At 37.2% G+C, this 20,953-nt stretch overlaps 1 protein-coding gene across 2 annotated transcripts; it reads right to left on the bottom strand.

The window, feature by feature from the left end:
- Window positions 1–18: 18 nt before the first annotated feature.
- On the bottom strand, window positions 19–19,479 carry gnai3 (guanine nucleotide binding protein (G protein), alpha inhibiting activity polypeptide 3). 2 transcript variants are annotated; one of them, XM_020929969.2, is made up of 9 exons: window positions 18,932–19,479; window positions 14,112–14,154; window positions 12,627–12,768; window positions 11,228–11,385; window positions 8,834–8,962; window positions 6,950–7,079; window positions 5,917–6,070; window positions 4,695–4,900; window positions 19–763 (listed from the first exon to the last, which is right to left on the bottom strand). In XM_020929969.2, exons 1-8 carry the CDS (start codon window positions 19,047–19,049, stop codon window positions 4,710–4,712), a joined length of 1,065 nt encoding a protein of 354 aa, XP_020785628.1. In that variant the 5' UTR covers window positions 19,050–19,479; the 3' UTR covers window positions 19–763; window positions 4,695–4,709. The 2 variants fall into 2 exon arrangements, with proteins under 2 accessions (XP_020785628.1, XP_055021701.1); XM_055165726.1 differs by having other exon boundaries at window positions 19–740.
- Window positions 19,480–20,953: the final 1,474 nt, after the last annotated feature.

The raw sequence follows: 20,953 nt of genomic DNA, 5'->3' as shown, positions 1-20,953 counted from the left end.
AATAACACAAAGAGAAGAGAGATTTGTGGCATTATTTAATATTTAGAAGAACCACCTAAAGGAAATTTACAAATCTTTTTTTTTTTGAAAAGTTGACAATTGTAATATTTAACAAAAGTAGTGCCAGTGACTTTCTATTAGCAAAACACACTTGGACATACACTGATGTATTATTATTTATAACTTTAGAAGATCCCCATATTTCCATCATAAATATCCATAGGATTCATATAATCTGCTCCAAACTTGACAAAAACACATCTAAAAACAATGTTCTTCTCCACCGCAATGATGTGTCAAGTATAAAAACAGTAAGATGTGGTTGAATTACAAAAGCATAGATTGTTCTACACATTGTTCTACACAATACAACGGTGAGCACAAAAACATACTGTACAAATAATTATTGACAAGTGAAGTTACTATGGCCCCAAAACAACAAATCTGAGTAAATAGCACTATGACAGAAAGGTAAATGAGTAGACAAGTGCAATATATTTACATAAGTGTAAAATGAGTTGACAGAGCCCTTGAACAATGTCTTTAAGACTTTGGGACTCCAGACACAAACTTACAAACTTTCTGACCCTTTAGTTTCTACTAGGGCACAGGACAATGTCTGTTCAAATACCCATTGAAAATCCTTGTGTCTGTTCCAATACTGGTTGAGTCGTTATTTGTACCTACTTTACAAATGGTCTTCTGCAGAATTGGCATTCTGGCAATACAGCTTCAAAGATCTGAAGAGAAAAATAAAGTGGTGCTGTAAGAAACAAGAATAAGAACTTTAGATTACACAACAGCACATATAAAGTAGTATTACAGGTTACAGGTAGGTAATTTATTTATATTTGCATATGCTATGATAGTGATCTCGTCTAAAAGATGCTACTAAATACGAGAAAAAAAAAATTAATGTGCTCAATCTGAGTGGTCTTGAAGTTCTTTTTTTATCTGTTGCAACTGACTAAAAGCTAGATTTCAACCAATATGGGAATTTTCATGGCCAATGCCAATACAGATAATCCAGAGTTGATAAGCTCTATCACTATTTTTGGGGTGATGTGTAGAGACATAGTCAGGGAGCCAAAGTCTCAAAAATGGGTTGAACCTGACATCGCCTGCCATACTTTTTATTTGTGTTTTTTTTGTTAACTGTGACCCTGAGGACCAATAATTGGAGGGTCTGCTCTTCCGGAAATATCGTGAAAAAAAATTGTGGCCATTTTAGTGTAGGTAACCTTCATTTTGTGATAGAAAATTTTGAAAAATTTCTTCAAATCCTCAGTGGATTGGGTAAGCTGTCTACAAATACATTCCAGATACAAAGAACACATGTGGTGACAACATTCAGTGAAAAAAAATTCATAGAACACATTTCTACATGATTTTGACTCAATTTAATGCAAAAAAATAAGGCATTTTTTCACTTTTTTCCAATATTTTCATCTTTACTTCATTGGCAATCAACTATTCCCCCAAGTTTTGACATCAGCCAATATGCCATTGTTTTCTTCAAACAGTATAGTCATTCCACAGAAAAAAAAATATTAAAATCCAACCAAAATCAATGGATCTGTGATGATTTCTTTACCATCAACAGGCCCAGAACCTCAATAGAATGTTAGGCTACTCTCAACATTCCACAAGGCACACTGGATATTTAGCATGGTTGTTAATGTCCACATTATTAAACATCATGGCCTAGTCATCTTTTAAATAATAATATTTATAATAATAATAATAATAATAATAATAATAATAATAATAATAAATATAGCCGCAAGCGGCAATGATCGGCCCTTGCTCGAGCCTATGCCACGCCCATGCCACGCCGCACCCCGGCCACGTTGAGCTCTGCACATGCCGTGTCCCACGAATGCACCTTACTCATTGATCTAGCTTCTAAATTAACACTAACCCCTAAACCTACGTGAACTCCTAACCATAGCCCTAACCTGAATCTTACCCCTAACCTAACCCCTAATCTTAACCGAACCCTACTATTTTTCTCAATTTCTGTATGTGTTGATTTTTTTTTTTTTTTAAATCCAAGATGGTGGACTTCCGGTTTGGGAGAGAGCGTGGTCACAATATACTTTATTGTTCCTATTCCCATGATGCATCTGTGTAGTGAATTTGGTTTGAGTACATCAAAGTTTTTGTTGGGACGTCCCCTTGGTGAAGACAGATTTTTGGCCAGTTGCCATGGCAACACGATGGGAGATGGAGTGTGGGCGTCATTGACTTTTTTCATTAAGACCAGGCCACGGATGTGTGTACCAAATTTTACATGCCTACGACAAAGTAAAATTTTATTGTTCTATACAACCTCCCTAGGGGGCGCTATTGCGTCCAGTTTAGATTTTCTTATATAAATCTGTTCAGGGTCGGACTGTCCACCAACAATTAAAGTTTGAGTGAACTTGGCCAAAGTTTGTGTGAATTATCACGCGTTGAAGTTTGATGGCGAGCTGCAAAAACGAACCCGAAATTTGCCCCGTTGCCACAGCAACACTGTTTTAAAAAGCTTTAAACAACTTTTAATGTCTCACTCGTCTAGATGATACAGAATGATTCTAGTGAGTGTGGGTCAAACACCTTAGGATGAGTTCCTTCAAATATGAGGACAAGAAAATGCTCCTTTGGTGCCGAGTCGCGCGATCAGTACAATATGGCCGACTTCCTGTTAATATACTTTTTTGTCCCTATTCCCATGGTGCATCCGTGTACCAAATTTGGTTTGGCTACGCCAAAGTTTTTGTTGGGCATCCTATAGATGCATCAAGAATCTCAGACTTCCGGTCATTGTGCAATCCATACTGGGAAGGATTTTCCAAAAAAGTGAGCGTCAAACTTCCATGTTTGTTTTCCCAGTGGGATGTGTTTATTGTCAAAGTCGATCTTTTCAAATCTTTTGAACCATATCACTTTTGTTTCTGGTTCTGATATTGTCATATTTTAGTTTTGTGATTCAGATATCGTTAATTGTGTGGTTGTTGGATCCTAACAGCGGAAAACGACTTGAGAAATTTGTTTGCAAACTCCATAAATACAAAAGTGAATCAGATGTGTGTGACTCAAACCTCTGTTCAAACTGTTTCAAACGGAATTGAAAAATAGTGAAAGGTGAAGGTGATGGGCAGGATTGATCCACAGGAAGAACCAAGAAGGAAACCTTTGACTTCCTAACTTATCCTGAGTTTGCAGAGAACATTTGTATGTGGAGCACCATCAAAGTAAAATCCCGATTGTTAAGTGAGACGTACAGAAGAAAAACAGGCTGAGCTCACACTTTCTTGTTCTTGTGGTTTTAGAGCAACATCACGTCTTGGTCTCTTTGCAGTGGAAGGTGTTTCTTGGTGAACAGCTGGTGCCTTTCACTTTGGCGTTGACTTTTTAAATTCGTGAACAAGGTGGAGCGAGGGACCATGATGTTTAATAATGTGGACATTAACAACCATGCTAAATATCCAGTGTGCCTTATGGAATGTTGAGAGTAGCCTAACATTCTATTGAAGTTCTGGGCCTGTTGATGGTAAAGAAATCATCACAGATCCATTGATTTTGGTTGGATTTTAATATTTTTTTTCTGTGGAATGACTATACTGTTTGAAGAAAACAATGGCATATTGGTTGATGTCAAAACTTGGGGGAATAGTTGATTGCCAATGAAGTAAAGATGAAAATATTGGAAAAAAGTGAAAAAATGCCTTATTTTTTGGCATTAAATTGAGCCAAAATCATGTAGAAATGTGTTTTATGAATATTTTTCTTCACTGAATGTTGTCACCACATGTGTTCCTTGCATCTGGAATGTATTTGTAGACAACTTACCCAATCCACTGAGGATTTGAAGAAATTTTTCAAAATTTTCTATCACAAAATTAAGGTTACCTACACTAAAATGGCCACAATTTTTTTTCACGATATTTCCGGAAGAGCAGACCCTCCAATTATTGGTCCTCAGGGTCACAGTTAACAAAAAAAAACACTAATAAAAAGTATGGCAGGCGATGTGAGGTTCAACCCATTTTCTAGAGCTTTTGAGACTTTGGCTCCCTGACTACAATTTTCATTATTTCAAATATGAATATCAAACCATGTAATTTAAATTTCCTACAAACTCACCCACAGTCCTTTGACCACACACCAAGAAAGCTGTGTAATCACATTTTGTGCAGTTTTCTGTTCATATTAATGTGTTAAAATAAAGCTTTGTGTGTATTTGTTAGGCAGCAGATTGACCAAAATAAAATATTGCCTATGCTGGAGATTTAAGGCTGATAGCCAGTATGCTAAAAAGTCCAAATATCAGACTTTATACAGGGCCATTGCTAGCCATTTGGGTGCCCGAAGTACAAATGCTCAAATGAACAATAATTCAGAATTTATCAGTGTGATTTGCTTTATTTCCAAAACAAATATAGTACACCAAACTTGAAAGCTAAAATAATAAATTATTTAAAAAGATAAATAAATACCACCACCATTACTATAAACAAAGACTTGTGCAACGATTGTAGACTGAACATTGAACTGAACATTGTAAACACAGTACAAGTATATACCCTTGTAAGTAACAATGTGCAAATTTCTTTGATAAATAATGTACATATATAATGTATAAGTACAAATAATTGCACCATTTGTGTTATAATATTTTAATGTTGGTGTATATGAGTGCCACTTGCCTGGTGTGTGGAGCATCAGTAGAGGCCTATCTCTCGCAGGTTGAACTTAATAATGACATCAGTGACAGCGTCAAACACAAACTGCACGTTCTTGGTGTCTGTGGCACAGGTGAAGTGAGTGTAGATCTCTTTAGTGTCCTTCCGTTTGTTAAGGTCTTCAAACTGACACTGGATGTACGCGGCTGCCTCCTCGTATGAGTGCCCACCTACAACAGAAAGGAGATAGGCAAGGGGAAAGGGGACATATTAGACAAAACTGACTGGTTGGCTTTGGACCATGTGTTCCCTCATCATTAGCTTACTTGTATTTTGTCAATTCATGCATGTTTGAGTAATCCCACACTGTCCTGCATTTGAGGCTTGAGTGCACAGAACATTACTGTATCACCTACCACTACATACCTGCCCACAGCTCTATACTTACTTGCGATTATTAGTACATTCAGACTATATGTAGGTGCCGTGTAGCCATTTTAAACAAAAACAAGTAAATGAAATTTGGCTGCTTGCCACAGTGAAATGCCACAATGAAGAGAATTTAGTTCTGGGATTTTAAACTAAAAGTCATGGAGAAATTTCATTAAGCCATTTTAGATCAATATTGTGTATTTCAATATTATGCAGGATGTAAAGTTCCAAAGTCTAGTTTAACTTTGAAAGGCCTATAAATGAGCTTCTATATCCTAAAATACCAGCCTAATTTGTGTTGTTAATGTTAAATTGTTTTTGCAAGAAATAGGGGCTTCAGCTCAAAAAGCTCGGTTCCACCTTATGACTTAATTTTTAAAATACCTTCTCTGATAAATGAGTAAAATAGATTACTTTCACTAAGATGTATCCTAACTTGAGCCTAATTTAAACTGCTTCACTTCTTTATACCATAGCAGAGGAAGTGCATTCTCAGGAAATACCAATGCTTACTGCATAATGTCTCACACATTATCAGTCCTGTAATGATAAATCAAGTTAACTGTGAACAACCAGCTATAATGGTTGTTGAATTGTTTACGTTTTTAATAATATAGACGGTATTATTAAATCTTCAGTCAGTGTATCCACTTTGATCTGGTTAACAATGTAATAAAAACTATGTGCAATAGAAAAAACTGTTATCTCATTAAATAACTGTACAACAAACTCAACAATACTTCAACAAAACAAAACAAAGAAACAGCAGATGTGTTGTGTGTGTTCCCAGAAAGCTGCACTTGCTGGGCTGTACCTGTGTATTCGGGATAGCAGATGGTGAGAGGGCTGCGTGTGATCTTTTCCTCAAACAGGTCCTTCTTGTTCAGGAACAAGATGATGGAGGTGAGTGTGAACCACTTGTTGTTACAGATGGAGTCAAACAGCTTCATGCTCTCGTGCATTCGATTCTGAGACAAACAAAAGACTAATATTATAATTCTTTTAATTGTCATTTAAATTTGTATTTACATTTTGTATATTACTTTTCTTAATTTAACAAATCAACAAACATAGTGAGGGTTAAAAATAAAATATGAAGAACAAAGACAACATCATCATCATCAGTTATTGGCCTACAGAGATTGTAGCTAAGGTGAAGTGCATGGGAGTACATTAGGAAAATAAAATATAAATGACAATTAAATGGGCCTTTTTATGAGGTATTTATTGAGCAGGGGTTTTAGCGGTGAAAAATTTTGCCTTCTTCATTTAAATGATAGTAGCACTAACAGGAAATTGCCAGTTTTTTGTTACTTTAATTTAAAGCCCCATTGCGTAACTTTTTAGAATAAAAAACTGAATAAAATAAAAAGTATAAAAAATAAAAGTATGTTTTTACTGCACTGAAGAATGCTTGCATCTTCACAAACCTCATTATTTGATTTATTTGGCCTGAAAGATAGCCTCTTTCTGCTTCTTTCCATGGGACATGGCTCCTTTGGCTATAATATTCCACAGTATGGCATAAAACGTATCTGTTTCCATGGAGTATGTTGTATGGTTTTTACTTTCTTTATGCATAGAATCATGCAGGTGACATGCCACCTCCAGAAAGATGTTTTTTTAACTACCAATAAAGGGGAAAACTGGTAAATCTCAATAAAAATGTCACATTTAAATTAATAATTGTCAAGGTTTTTCTTCTACAGGGTATAGGATGTCTCTTTCAGCAACTTCACTTTGCACAGTTGCGTTGGTGAGATGGAGAATAGTTTAAAGAGTTATCAATGCCCTGGTTTGTATCAAGTTAAAAATATTACAAAAAAACAAAAAAATATTATATTTACCATCTCCTCGTCCTCTGCCAAAACCAGGTCATAATCACTGAGGGCGACACAGAAGATGATTGCGGTGACGCCTTCAAAACAGTGGATCCACTTTTTCCTCTCCGAGCGCTGCCCCCCCACATCAAACATCCTAAAACATAGAAAAAATATTGAATCCTGGGACTGGGTGCATTTATAGTTATAATTTCTAAAAGCATGTCCTTATTAGTGTTGAATAGTAATCATTGTTTTGTCTTTTGCTCCCATCAAAACACACTTGCATTTAAAGGTACAATATGTAACTTTTCTAGAGGAGAATCCGTCACCTCTTTGTCTCCAAAGAGATGTTATTGCTTTGCCTGGAATGTTTCACACTATAGATTTAAACCGATTCATCTCGGTGGAGACAAGCAGGTGATGCCATCAGGCCAAGTTTCAGGTCAAATCAGTGGAAAGTTGACTCCTCATAGTGATAATTCATGATTGTCTGAGCATTTCTATAGCACTTAAAACACCTTTAATTGAACTACGTCAAGATAGATAAGTTTAATACCATAGCATTCCAGGAAAACAATCATGCCCATGAAGACAAATAGGTGACAGACCCCATCAGAAAACTTACATAGTGCACCTTAAAATGCAAAGTTTGTCTGCAAAAGTCTGTTAAATCATCAAAAACAACAGACAGGTGTCCTGACTTCATAATCTCATGTTTGTATCACTGGCACCTGCACCCCTCTCTGTAACAGTGCTAAACCAAAATGAAATGGTCCCATGCTGTGCTCTTCAATTCTATGTTTACACCATCCCAAGGCAGGTCATAGAGGCTATCACAGTTAATGTTCTACCAATATTTATAAGTACAGCCTGCTAGACAAAATAATGTAAATGGACTCAATGTAATCACTTAAATTGTATGTTGGTCATCATAGGGAAGTACTAAACCAAGGGAAGGGATTTTGGATTTGTAAGCAAATCATTCAGCTTAATGGACTCAAATTCAGAGTAAAATAGTTATGTAATCCTTGCAGGTAAAAAACAAAAATATGAATTGTACTAGTGTGAACGTTATGTAAGTATTCAATGGGCTAAAAGAAACCAGATCTAATAGAGTATAATTTGGTTGAATCAATACCTAAAAATACACATTAGAGGTGCACAATGTAACCGCCACCTTCTTGTCTCCATGGAGTTATTGCTTTGTCTGGAATGTTCCACAGTATGGCATTAAAATTATCTTAATGGAAGCAAACAGGCCAAGTTATGGGCCAGATCTTTGGAGATGCAAGTTTGATCACACTTCAAATACATGTTTTTCATGGCACTGTTTACCATTAAAGCCTATAAACAGTACATATAGTTGCAGTAAAAGTTATGGTAACTCACAAGCATAGTGGAGCAATAGCAATACTACTAGTACTACTACTTACTACTTTAAGCATATATTAATATACTTGCTTTTAATTAAGCACTACAATTATATTTACTCAATGCACATTTGCAGTACATCTTTCACCTCTGCCAATATAAACATTCTAGCTATGTAAACCTGTTCCCCAAAGCGGCCTCACGATGTCTCTTTGTTTGCAATATAATTACGTCAAAGTACTGTAGAAGTCATTAGATATATGAGCTGCATGAACTAGGTGTTGTCATTGTTGTTGCTAGGATCCAAAGGAGACATAGTGCAGCCCATAGCAACATCGTAAAACTAAAATACACACTTTCACACTTGTAACATGGTCAAAGCTTTGGTACTTTTTAATTGCCTTTAGAAGTGACTTTTACAGCAACTTTTACTGTTACTGCTGACTCTAACAATAAACCACCCCACTGTTTAACTCCATATAAAATTTAATTAGTTGCTTTTGTAGAACATGCCAGGGTCTAAGCTAATGAACTGACTTGAAGTAGAGATCTTTGAAGGTGAAGTGAGTCTCGACGATGCCCGTGGTCTTGACTCTGGTTCGTAGCACGTCTTGCTGCGTTGGCACGTACCCAGACTCACAGATACGGTCCAGGTCATTCAGGTAGCTGCAGGAAAAAACAATACAATACATATAAGACTAGCAGACTGTAAGACTGTAAGAGAAAATCTTAATGGTAGCAGGGTATTGAAATCTTGAAAAGTCAAATCTGTTAATCATTTGAATTGTCAGTTTTATAGGTTGTCATATTGATATTGTGATATGTGACCGGCTTTATTAAATCACAATTTTCCCTTTTTCATATTTAATTACATTCTATTCAACTACAAATATCCCAACTAATTGTACACAGATTAATTCTAACATCCCTAATCCTAAGAGCTAGACATTTTAGGTCATTACATAGAAGAAGTGACTTAATCAATTACCAGAAACACTGAGTTGAAATGATATGTCAGTAGTTTTGAAAAAATGTGCAATTGCAAAAGTGAAGCTTCCTTTTAATAACATGCTTCTCCATTTGACCAATATTGCACAAGCAAATGAAGCTGAAGTACTACGTAAACCAAGTGACACCAATGTGATCCACAGTTAATGTTTCAATATCATTCATGACAAGGGTTAATTCACAACATACTCCTCATGCCATTTCTTCTTGGCATTCAACAGCACCATTTAAGGAAATCAACTGACACAAAATTTTATTTTTGCACGCTAAGAATATAATAAGAGTATTTATATGTATGGATTCTTATAATGTACTGAACCTCATACAACATAAGCTGCACTTATATAGCACAGAGAAAAATCCTCTTTTGTTTACGTTGAAATTTGGTTTTATTGCGTGTAGCTTTGGGCCAATCAGAGTTCGCCAACATTTTATCGAAACACTGACTATTTAATTTTACTTGATGGAGGTTCTGCCATCATATTATAGAGATGTCAATGCATTTACTTGGAATGTCATTATTATAATTATTCTCATATCATTAAATGTTTATATCTTGCATTTATCAAGTGCAAAGCAATAACATCTCCATGGAGACAAGCAGGTGGCGTACCCTCTACCAAGAGGTTACATAGCTGACCTTTAAACATGGAAAATTCTACATGCTGTAAATTTGCAGTAGTGTGTGTTAAAATGGCCCTACACGACATATCTTCATTTTTACACACAACCTAATAATAATTCATTGCTTTTCCAGTGCACAGTTTCTTGCTTGTACATGTCTGTGGAGGTCTGTTCGACATCTGGGGCTGCGCAGAGTGATACTAAATAAGGGCTCATATTTTGGTGAATAATAAACACAAGGCTTGTGGTGGGTTGAGTAAAAACAGACTTAGCTCCACTGGCCCTTGAGTCTTATTGTGAGGACAGAATGCACTGAGCGCCACGACAGATCAACTGTTTTCACAACAAAACTCATGCCCTTCACACAAACACTCCACCAGAGTCTTCATGTTTCATTTAACACAAGGGTGGAACAAATTAGAATATGTAATTTTTGTGATTAAATTTGCAACTTTAATAGTTATAATAGTTGCATTTTTATCATGGTGTACATTTTAAAAAGACCCAGAACCATTTGAACATTTGAAAGACCAAAATGTGCAGCTGAAAACTACTCAACCAGAACTCATCTCATTTTACCAACTGTAATGGTTCTATTTACCACTTTATATTGTCATTTTGCAAGTCGTCTCCAGTTGTTGCTGCTATAGAACTCCCCTTTTCAGAATCATAGTAATATTAATACAAGGACAAGGCTTTTACTTTAGCAGGTAACATTATGCAGTAAGTCTGATAATAAAACATGCACCAACAAGCCTTCCTCATCTTCAATTATTTCAACAAATAAAACAGGAAAACCCAAGTCATAAAAATGTTATCACACACTGGATGGAAAATATAACAGCATCTAATTACTATGTACTCCCACATTGGCTCTCAAATCGTAGTGCAAGTACGACTACGACCTACTAGTCTACTACCGGGGTTCTGCTTAATCTTACTACCTTCTGGGGGACAAAGAAGGGTTTATCTGTAGGAGTTGCATGTCAGTGCCAGTTTAAGGATTCGGTTAGGCCAGTTACAGTATTCTTGAACTTGAACGTTCAAGTGAAGTTGAGATTCTTTAGCTATAGTATCACTAATAAACTGATAAAACAATAACACTTTTTCTGTCATTGCACTGAAGCAGCACTGTTAGTATCACAAACACAACAATAGCTGTATTATTTGGGATACCTGATGTGTGATTGTTTCTGGACCAGCTGGCAGCTTTTGTCCTCCTCACACTGAATGAATTATGATCACATTTTGCCCTTGGACAGAGCAGTGCGTATGAGGAGGGATTATACAGAGACTTACTAAGCGGCAGAGTCATTGAGCTGGTACTCTCTGGAACGATCAAAACAGGCCTGGACCCCCTCATCGGTCCAGAGGCGTCTGATCACACGGGACAGTTCAGCCGACATCACTCCCTCTTCTGCTGAACTGGCCAGAGTAAACAGCTGCCGGGCGTCATCCTGGAGAAATAATAATACTATTGATGCATTTGATTTATAAACGCTCTTTTGGATACTCAAAGGTGCTTTACATTGCCTTACTCGTTCACTCCAAACTTGGTGATTGTAAACTGCGGTACTTTTGTATGGGCAGACAGCAAAGGTGCGCCATCTGCCCCCAATCAGTCACACATTCATCACATTCATATTTAGGCAAAATGGGTAAAATGTCTTTTTTCGGTTAGGGTTAATTGGGTTAAATGTCTTTTTTGGTCTTTTCGGTCACAAAAAGTGCACACCACAGATATGAGGAGAATCTTACGAGATTTTAAATCTCAGATCGCAAAGACTGCAGTGGGACATGGCTGCATTTCACAGGCTAAAAAGTTGGGAGCAGTTTTATGGACTGAGTGTCATTATTTGCAGGGAGCAAATTCTAGGAATAATGAGGATGAAATGCTGCAGTTTAAAGTTACAACTTTACGAGAGGTGAGCAATAAAGTAATAAGGCATTATTTTCACTATTTCCTGAGCTTGTATCTTGTGCTTCTGTTGCTGATGTTGCTGATAACAGTGCAGCTCAAAGTCACACTGATACACACATGAGGAGTGCTGCGGCTCCAAAACTGCACATGAAGACACAAAGTTGGGTCACGCCTCTCGGAACTCGGGGAGAAGCAAATCGCAGCCAAAATCAAGCAAATTCTCTTGTAGTGTTTGGTGGCCTTTAGACAAACTTTGTTGATCCACATACATCTTGATATATTATAAGAGAGCAACAACATAAAACTGATAATAAAACATTCAAAATAATTTGAGTTATAGTAAGAGACTGGTGTCAAATAAGGCATAATTATATAAATGTGTATGTACAGATAAAAATAAAATACAGAAATATAGTAATACAAAATACATCTCCGCTAAACAAGAGGTGGGTAAAGACACAACAACCCAACTGGTTTGAACCACTGAACCACCAATGCCAATAAACTACAGTTTAGTAGTTTTTATTATTATTATTACTGTTATTAATACTACTACTACTATTACTACTACTACTACTACTACTACTACTACTACTACTACTACTACTACTACTACTACTATAATAATAATAATAATAATAACAATAATAATAATCATTTTGTTTTATTGTTTAGGTACCATAAAACAGGTGGTACTGGTAAAGAAAAAATAAGAGGTGTCCAGCTCTAAGTATAGATATAAAAAAAAGAAAAATGGTGAAAAGTTTTATAACATACTGCTCGAGCTGGATCTCCGAAGTCTATCTTTAAGCGGCCCATTGCTCTGATGATGGCCATTATGGACTGTATTGTATTGCTGTAGACCACCACTTTGTACTGCTTGCATTCTTCTTCTGAGTAACCATCTTCATGAATGATTCTGCAACAGACAAAATAAAAAACTTTACTAAAGATCCTGCACAACCCAATAAACAATAGAGTGGAGATAATGTGTGAGAGATAGAGAGAAGGATCTGTCATCATTATCGCTGGAGTTTGCACCTCACTGAGCACGCCGCATGGCTAATGTGGGAACTACCAGTCTATTCAGTGGCTGCCAGGCTCGCACTGGCCTCTGTGACTATTGTTTCACATGTTATGGAAAAGAAAGCTTCATTTTCTGCCAAAGCAAACTGAGGTATTTCAAATATGAACCGAGTTTGTATCACCGCGTTATTAACCTCTGACTGTCAGCCGTTAGGAGTGGGAGTCCTCTGTCAATGTCATGGAGAGAAATTGTTAAATGGGGACGTAGGAGTATTACATAAAACCATTTAGTAAATCACTGAGACATGGACTGCAAAATCGACAGCAGAAAAAAATCATGTGGTTTGCAAAAATAGTCACTACAATAACAACTCTTAAGCACGGCTAATGATGATTAATTTTGAACAAGCATTGCTAACAGACCAGCTTCTCAACAGTTGTTTATTTGGTTGGGACAGTGTATGTTAATGAACGTACATCATATTCATGCTATAAACATGCCAGATTAGACCCATGAGGCAATTTGGGAGATGTGTGGGCCTGTTATGATAATTACTATATCAACTTAGCAATATATAAGGTGGAACAACATTCTGGCGGTCAATATTTATCATGGGGACTTTTTCTTTGTACTATCGAGAAACTTTTTGGTATTTTTCTGTACCAGATTTGTGCTGGGGAGGGTTAAATAAATTCTATGGCTAATAACAGATACAAACTAACAACTATAGTGATGAATTCTGCCATTTATTCAATGTGGTTTGTGTTTTTTTGTAAGAATATTATACATTTAGAATAGTTTTTGGGCATAACCATGCTGTAGAGTTAGTCCTTGGCTTAAAAAAAATAAATATTATTATGTTTATCGTCTATATTTTCTTCAACAATATATCATACTTCAAAATTTGTTACAAAACTGTATTTATTTGTCCCAGCAGAAACCACTGTTACTCCACTACAACATGTATTTCCAGCACTAACCAGGCACAACCATATTTCACTTCCAAGATCAGATGAGATTGGGCAATATCAAGTTGGTGTGGCCATACATCATAAGTTAATGTTAACTGACAATAAAACCTGTTGTTATAAGATCACAACTTTAAATTCAAATACAAGAGACTTGCTATTGTTCTGGCATATAATGAATAATAGCAGTTAAAATCTTAGGAACTGAAAAATACAATTCCTGGAAATAGAGTAGAGGAGAAGTGACCAATTTAAATATGCACTTACTTCATCTGCTTCACTATTGTACTTTTCCCAGATTCACCAGCACCTGAAAAAATACAGAAATAGTTAGGTACATGTGCATACAAGGGATGATTGCAAATTGTATTGTCTCTCACTTTTACTGAATTATTGGCTTTGAATCTGATACAATATACAACAACATGTGCCAAAAACAAGACATTATTTGTGTGTGTATTTTGAATGTGCCATATTCAAACAACCATAAGTAGTTTTGAATCTACAATCAGTCACCACCAACTGCTCTTTCATGAAGCAGAGGAGACATGTGCAGAGTCATGTGGTCCCATTAAACAGATGATGCAACTGTGTAAACTTCAGTGTGACGCTAACAGGAGAACCAGAGAGCATTTGTGTAAGAATCTGAGCTTGTTTCACCATAAGGTCCAATCACTGCATTGCTCCAACAATCAGTTGAACAGGAAACAGTTGTCAAGCTTTTGGCTGAGGCAGCGTTTTTCCACCAGAGACACCGACGCATCAAATGCAATAACAAACTCTGTCAACATGTCAGCCCCAAAAACATAAACAAATACAGTAGATTAATGGAGTAATGTTCAAGCTGAGACCAGAACGTTTAGAACTTTTTAGTATGATTCTAGCATGAACTAAGAAACACATAAGGAAGTTCATTGTCCATCAGAGGGGAGTTAGCTTATCAAATAACAAGTTGGTGATTGGCTAAAAATCTAGAGCACAGCAAGTCCTAAGCAACATTAAGAGTTACAGCCATTCTAACAACACATGGCTATCACCTCAACAAACTGAATCACAAAAAAGTTGACATAACATAAAGTGAAAACCTGTCAAACACATATGTAGACATAGATATATCGTTTGGCCGATCTTTGCACTTTTAGAGCACTGGCTATAAATCTCCAGCCAGTATTTTGTTTGGGCTGACCACCTGCTTAAAGAAAAGGCAAAGCTTTACTTGAACCCTTCAGGTCAAAGAACACACTCTATGCTAAATGTGAGTGAAGATTTGTAGTAAAACAGGGCTGTGGATTGTTTAGACGGTAATTGAGTTGTGTAATCGCATATTCAAATATAAATCATATGCTTTGGGGAAAATGATTAAAATCTGTTCCAAATTTTCCTTCCTTAGAATATTAGCAGATGTTATCGGCCAACAGCTGCTCTGGATTCTAAAAAAAAACGTGTTGCCATCAGTCATGAAGAACCCCATATCAGTCAATCTCTAACATATTCCTTTTTAAATGTACCAGTTTGTGTAAATGAACTATAATTGAATAAGCTTAAGTGGAGTGATTATGAGAAATTATTCCTATCAACATGTGAAGCGAGTTTTCACTGGCTGTAAAACAATTTTCCTAATATACCCACAGACAGTAATTAGTGACCACAGTATGAAGATGTTTTTACACAAAGGAATGTGAAATATGGAGTGCTGCTTAACTAAAATAGAAAGCCTGGGTCTGCATGGAAAATGATTTAAGATAAGTCATTGTAGTATTATTGTTGTTGGCCTCAGCCCATTTGGGAATCCTGCCCTTATACATTTAGTCACAGTTAGCAGTGCAGTTATGTGTCCCGATGCCTGTCTACAAGATTTAAACCCATAAATTCTTCTGGTTTAACAGCACCAAATGAGATTTATGCTCTCAGACCAGAAGGGGAGGGCGGATACTGTTGAACTCTCTCATTCACAGCATTTCTGGCCCATTATCAGCTATGGCCTTCTGCCAACTCACTCACCACTGCTACAGACAGAGGCATCCAAAACCACACCATGTCTCCAAACCAGGAACCATTTAACCACAATCTAAAATGCAGATATTTAAAAATCACTGGGAGCTGTTACTCAGTCAAGCATATGCATTGGTCCCTTCAGTTTTGGTGGTTTTGCATTAGGAAAATAGCCGATCCGTGCTTTGTTTTTCCCCCATAAATCTAATTTTGCACAGACAGGGGAAGAGGACAGCACTCGGAAAAAATTGCTTCACTTTTTTGTGGTTGAAAATGACCACTCCCATACAAAAGAATTTCGGGTCATTTGTATTTTTCCTCACTACAGTAATTTTAAGCCATTTGCAATTGCTCCAACATATACACAAGCTAACCTATTCTGTATTCCCTTGCTAAAATAGAAGCATAAAACACAATGGGCCACAAGCTCTCAGCACAATAGCAGCCAGTAAGCATCTGATGAATGGTCACACGTTGGTGACTCAGAAATGAGAGGAAGTACAGTTAAGAGCAGCTTTTTGTCCTGGCATATCTCCTAGATCAGGCTCAGAGCATGAAAACGCACTTACATAGCCAGTCTGTCTGCCATCCATGTGTTGTTTTATATATTGTTTGGATTGCAAAATCCAATATATTTCAATGACAAATGCTCAAAGACAAAGCAAAGTTGTTTTGCTTAAGATTTGGTATTTTTGGATACTTACAAGTTGTGTTTTAGAGACAACTTTCCTCCTTAAAAATAACGTTGCCATTTGTCATATGTTAAACAGAAAAGTTTTTTCATACATATTGGATTCTAATAATAATAAACATCACATCTGTATAGAAAGAAGCAACCTAATCTTTTGCTTTTCTTTTCTGTTATAGTAGAAAAACTTAACACAAGTTGTACAATTCATTATTAGGTTATCATTGTAGTGTGACAGTGGAGACAGTGAATCTATAACAATGTTCAGTAATGGTATATAATGATTCAGGGTTGAAATTCAACAGTGTATGGTACTAAGTGAGGCATTTTCGAAACATAACTACTATCTAATAAAAGTTAAAGAGCAAATAAGTTTCATTTTTATTATTGCATCACTGACAATTTTATAGTCCATCCTATTTTGGATACAGGAACTGAGGACACCAAGTACTTGCTGCATTTGTGGGAAGTTTTAATGACCTCTTGCAGAGAAGTCCTCATCCAACCTCAACTATGCATGATAAAGTATACATTATTAGCCCATATAAAACGCCAGCCTTATAATGCGAAGTGTTGCTTGTAGGTGCTGGTGCTATGATTTACTGGCTGTTCCTTGGGAATGGATTCTATAACAACATTTGCACTTTAAAATCACCCATTTAATAAAGTGCTGGGTGCTGGCATCACTTTGGGAAATACTGCTGGGGCCAGTGGTAATCGCATTACATTGGATCATGTTACAGAAACCAAACAGCGAATGAGGAAGAGATACTCCACTGTCCTACAATTTGACTGGTCCTCTGCCATCTATTAAAACTATTACTGGCTTAACTGGTACCATATGGTTATTCTTCTAGATTGTATAAAGGTTATGAAAGTGTCCCATTTATTTTTATCTATGTTTGTGGGTTTATAGAGCACTGAGATCCCATACATTCTACCACCTCAGAGATACATATAATTTCATGTCTTTTTGTATTTGATTTTGCACAACAGTGAATACTTCCCTTCTTTAGAACTTCCCTCACACAACCTTTTCCCATCCACAAATATCTTCTGAGATCATCATCTTGTTATTTAAGTTATTGCCTAACAGCTGAAACCAGGGGACAAGTTGCAAGCCCTTCATCAATCCCTTTTATGGTAATTTAAATATATGGCATATACATTCTGGGTGACGTGAGTTGTCCATTGAAAAGAAAGCAAGTCAGTCATGTGACTCTGACTATGCATTAAATTTATGGATATTTTGATGAATAATTCATTGTACATCATCATACACATATTCCGGGTAAGGTCTGAGTCTACTATATAGGCCTCAAGTGAGATACTATCCGGAAAATGATAATTATATAATTATAATACGGTAATTCACCATGGAAGTTTTGTCTTTTGAACAAATCTCAGATCTGGAGATGGTGGAGTTGTGCGCTAGCTAACCCTAAAATCGAACAAATGAAACAAGAAAGGTTTTTCTTTCTATATGCTAATGTAGAGGGCTGTAAAGATGAGTTCCAACACATGAGCAGATAATAACAACGCTGCCAGAAGCCACAGTGGCCAGTGCATTTCTTGTCAGGCTTTCTTCACAATGTATGTTCTCTCAATTATAAACCAAAATTACAGTGTGCAAAACCAAAATGGTTTGTCTAACTACAGGCATCTGGACCAAAAATGCAACCAGACTGAAGCAACATTTGGTATTGCAAAGATGTTTACTGGTTTGGCATAAGATTTATATTTCAATTAATTTCAGAGGTTCCAGTAAGAAAGACTTTCCTCAAATGTGAGTGGTTAGGAATTTTTTCTTATTCATCCCACTCAGAAACTTAAAAATCCATAAGCCTACATGTATACTGAATGGAAATTATTCCCACGAAACCAGTCAGATATGGAGATCATAACTGTGTTGAAAAGTTGACAGCATAAACAATCTGAAGGGTAGACTGTTGTGTTCATTCCCCGCTGGCACTTCTCCTCAGCCAACACCCTGTGTGTCATTTTACCTCCCACTGTCTGTGTATAAGAACTGAGTCTAGCCAAAGTGACAGCTCAAATATGTTCCACTCTAACCAAATGTAAACAAATTCAACCTAATGTAAAACAGTCATAACAGAGACACTCGATGTATGACTTTTTAAGTGTTGTTCGGCTTAAACAATGTCCTCTATAATGGGCAAATTGCCGTTATGCATACATTTTACTATTGCATATAACTATGCGTGACAAACTACAACAGTAGTAAAAGCAGCTTGGGTGAGCTGCGAAACGTTTTCGACCTCAATAAACGTTTGTACAGTTCCCAAATTGAACTTCTCCATTGCCATGGATTCTACCTGGACGACTGAGAGATTTTACACACTATAGTAGTAAAAGTAGATTATAACCATAAAATCGGCTTCCATACCTAATAGCAGCAGCTTCACTTCCCTGGAAGACTTCTCTCTGTCTTCTCGTAGGTTTTTGTCAATCATCTTACTCCTCTCCACCGCTGCTTTGTCCTCGGCGCTGATCGTGCACCCCATGTCTACACTTTTACGCACAAATAATTTCACTGATTGTGTGGAGAGAATGTCGGTCTTTCATAAGTTGTCAAGCGGCACAGTCCCGTCCAACAGCCCCTGTAGAGTTAACTTTTCCAAGCTGCTGCTGCTCGGAGGAAGCGGACACCGGGGTGAAAGGCGTTGTCAGAAGCGGAGTCTGTCTCGACTCAGTCCAGAAAGACTCACAAACTGATGCTGCCAGTGAGCGCTGGTTCAGTCCCGCGCGCCCAGGTAGAGACTCTTCAAACTCAAGAAGAAAAAAAATACCACCAAAATGTGTAATAAGTTGCCTACAGAGTGTATCCAAACTAAATACAGTAGGGAGATACTGAAATGACATGGGATCACTGATACAAGTTAACGGCAACTCATCCGCGTTTTGCTGCAATGGACCAAGAAAACGCTACCGCTATGAAGACGGAAAATCGATACCCCCGAGGCATGATGGGAAACGTAGTTGTCAGGCATTATTTCAAGCACCCCTTTGAGCCTCACAAGTCTGAACCAGGCTGCACATTATTTTCAAACATGCTAAACTTTCCACCGGTCTTGTATGTCTGTTAGAGCACATGTGCTTGATGTCACGTTAAAGTTTGCCTTTTAAACAATTCCTTTTTTGATTCTTTCTATTCTACAGTAAACGTCTTTTTGTGATGTGAGAGCGCCCTCACTCATTTCTGTACAGAACTACAGCAGCAGAGAAGTTACCGAGTTTGCAATTTAGTTTAGTGAAGTCGAGGCAAAAGCCTATTTATTGGCATGTCTTCATTTGTTGGTCAGATTATATATTATGTAGGCCTACTTTTGGCCCTAAATGTTAAGATTAATATGCTATCTAGTGTTCCCAAGAGCGTATACCAGTGCGTTACTGTATATGCTCTATTTTGTGTTGACCGGTGGTATAAAAGAAAGGCCTGTCTGGCTTAATAGTGACTCTACCTATTCTTAGATACTCCCCATAGAGTAGACCCATAGTATACACTACTATGCCCCATTTTCTAAATTGTAAACCATTTTTCTTTTCATCTCCAGTCTCCGGTTACCATGACAACAGCGACTAATACCAAAGAAAAGTCACGTGAAGTGAGTTCACAACACAACTTCCTCTTTCCACGTGTTTGAAACTATAGGCCTGTTTCATACTGTGGAATAGTATCTATTGTTTAGACACCGCTGCCCGTGCCATGCCGGTGGCCACAGGCAAAGAGGCAAAGGGCATGTTTGTTTGAACTGTGCGTCTGTCTGTGCACAGCAGGAGGCGCCCTTCTCCGCCGCACATGAAAGCGATGATTCACGGCACAGTCTCGCCCAAAGAAGCAGCGGGACCGCGGCCACAGGAAGCTTGACAGTCACACGGCATGAGGAGAGGGAGATGCCCTTCACAAGGCTGCGGTGTGACCTGGGAGGAGATGTGTGGTAACTTATCTGAAATAGTTAGGCTACATTCTTATTAGGCCTACTTCACAAACCCTTTATATTTTACATTTAGGCTGTTTGTATAGCCAGATAGCTGCGGGAATAATCATAGTCTAATTTAGCTTCTGCTTCATATACAATTTACCTTATGCAAAAATATGGGCACACTGGTCTGTAGTCATACGCTGTGTCTTTGTGGACCACAGGAGCTGGCTTGATTCTGCTGGCTTCCAGTAAACCTCTCATATTTATGTCGCATGAAATGCTGCTTTCCCACTTTGGCCAAACAGTTACAAGCACTTTGAACAATATTTGTGACACATGACACATTTTAAATATTCAATAATGAATACACCTATATATTAATATGAATTATATATTGTTGATGCCTTTAGATATCCCTGGCCAACACTGTTGAATGTATATACTGTTGTGCGAGTTAGTCCGGGTTCAATCTTAGTTCCAAGAAA

This window comes from Boleophthalmus pectinirostris, unplaced genomic scaffold (genome assembly GCF_026225935.1).
Source record: "Boleophthalmus pectinirostris isolate CB_2022bp ecotype Guang Dong unplaced genomic scaffold, ASM2622593v1 HiC_scaffold_8, whole genome shotgun sequence".
Classification (NCBI taxonomy): domain Eukaryota; kingdom Metazoa; phylum Chordata; class Actinopteri; order Gobiiformes; family Gobiidae; genus Boleophthalmus; species Boleophthalmus pectinirostris.
This window is presented reverse-complemented; position numbering and strand designations above follow the sequence as displayed.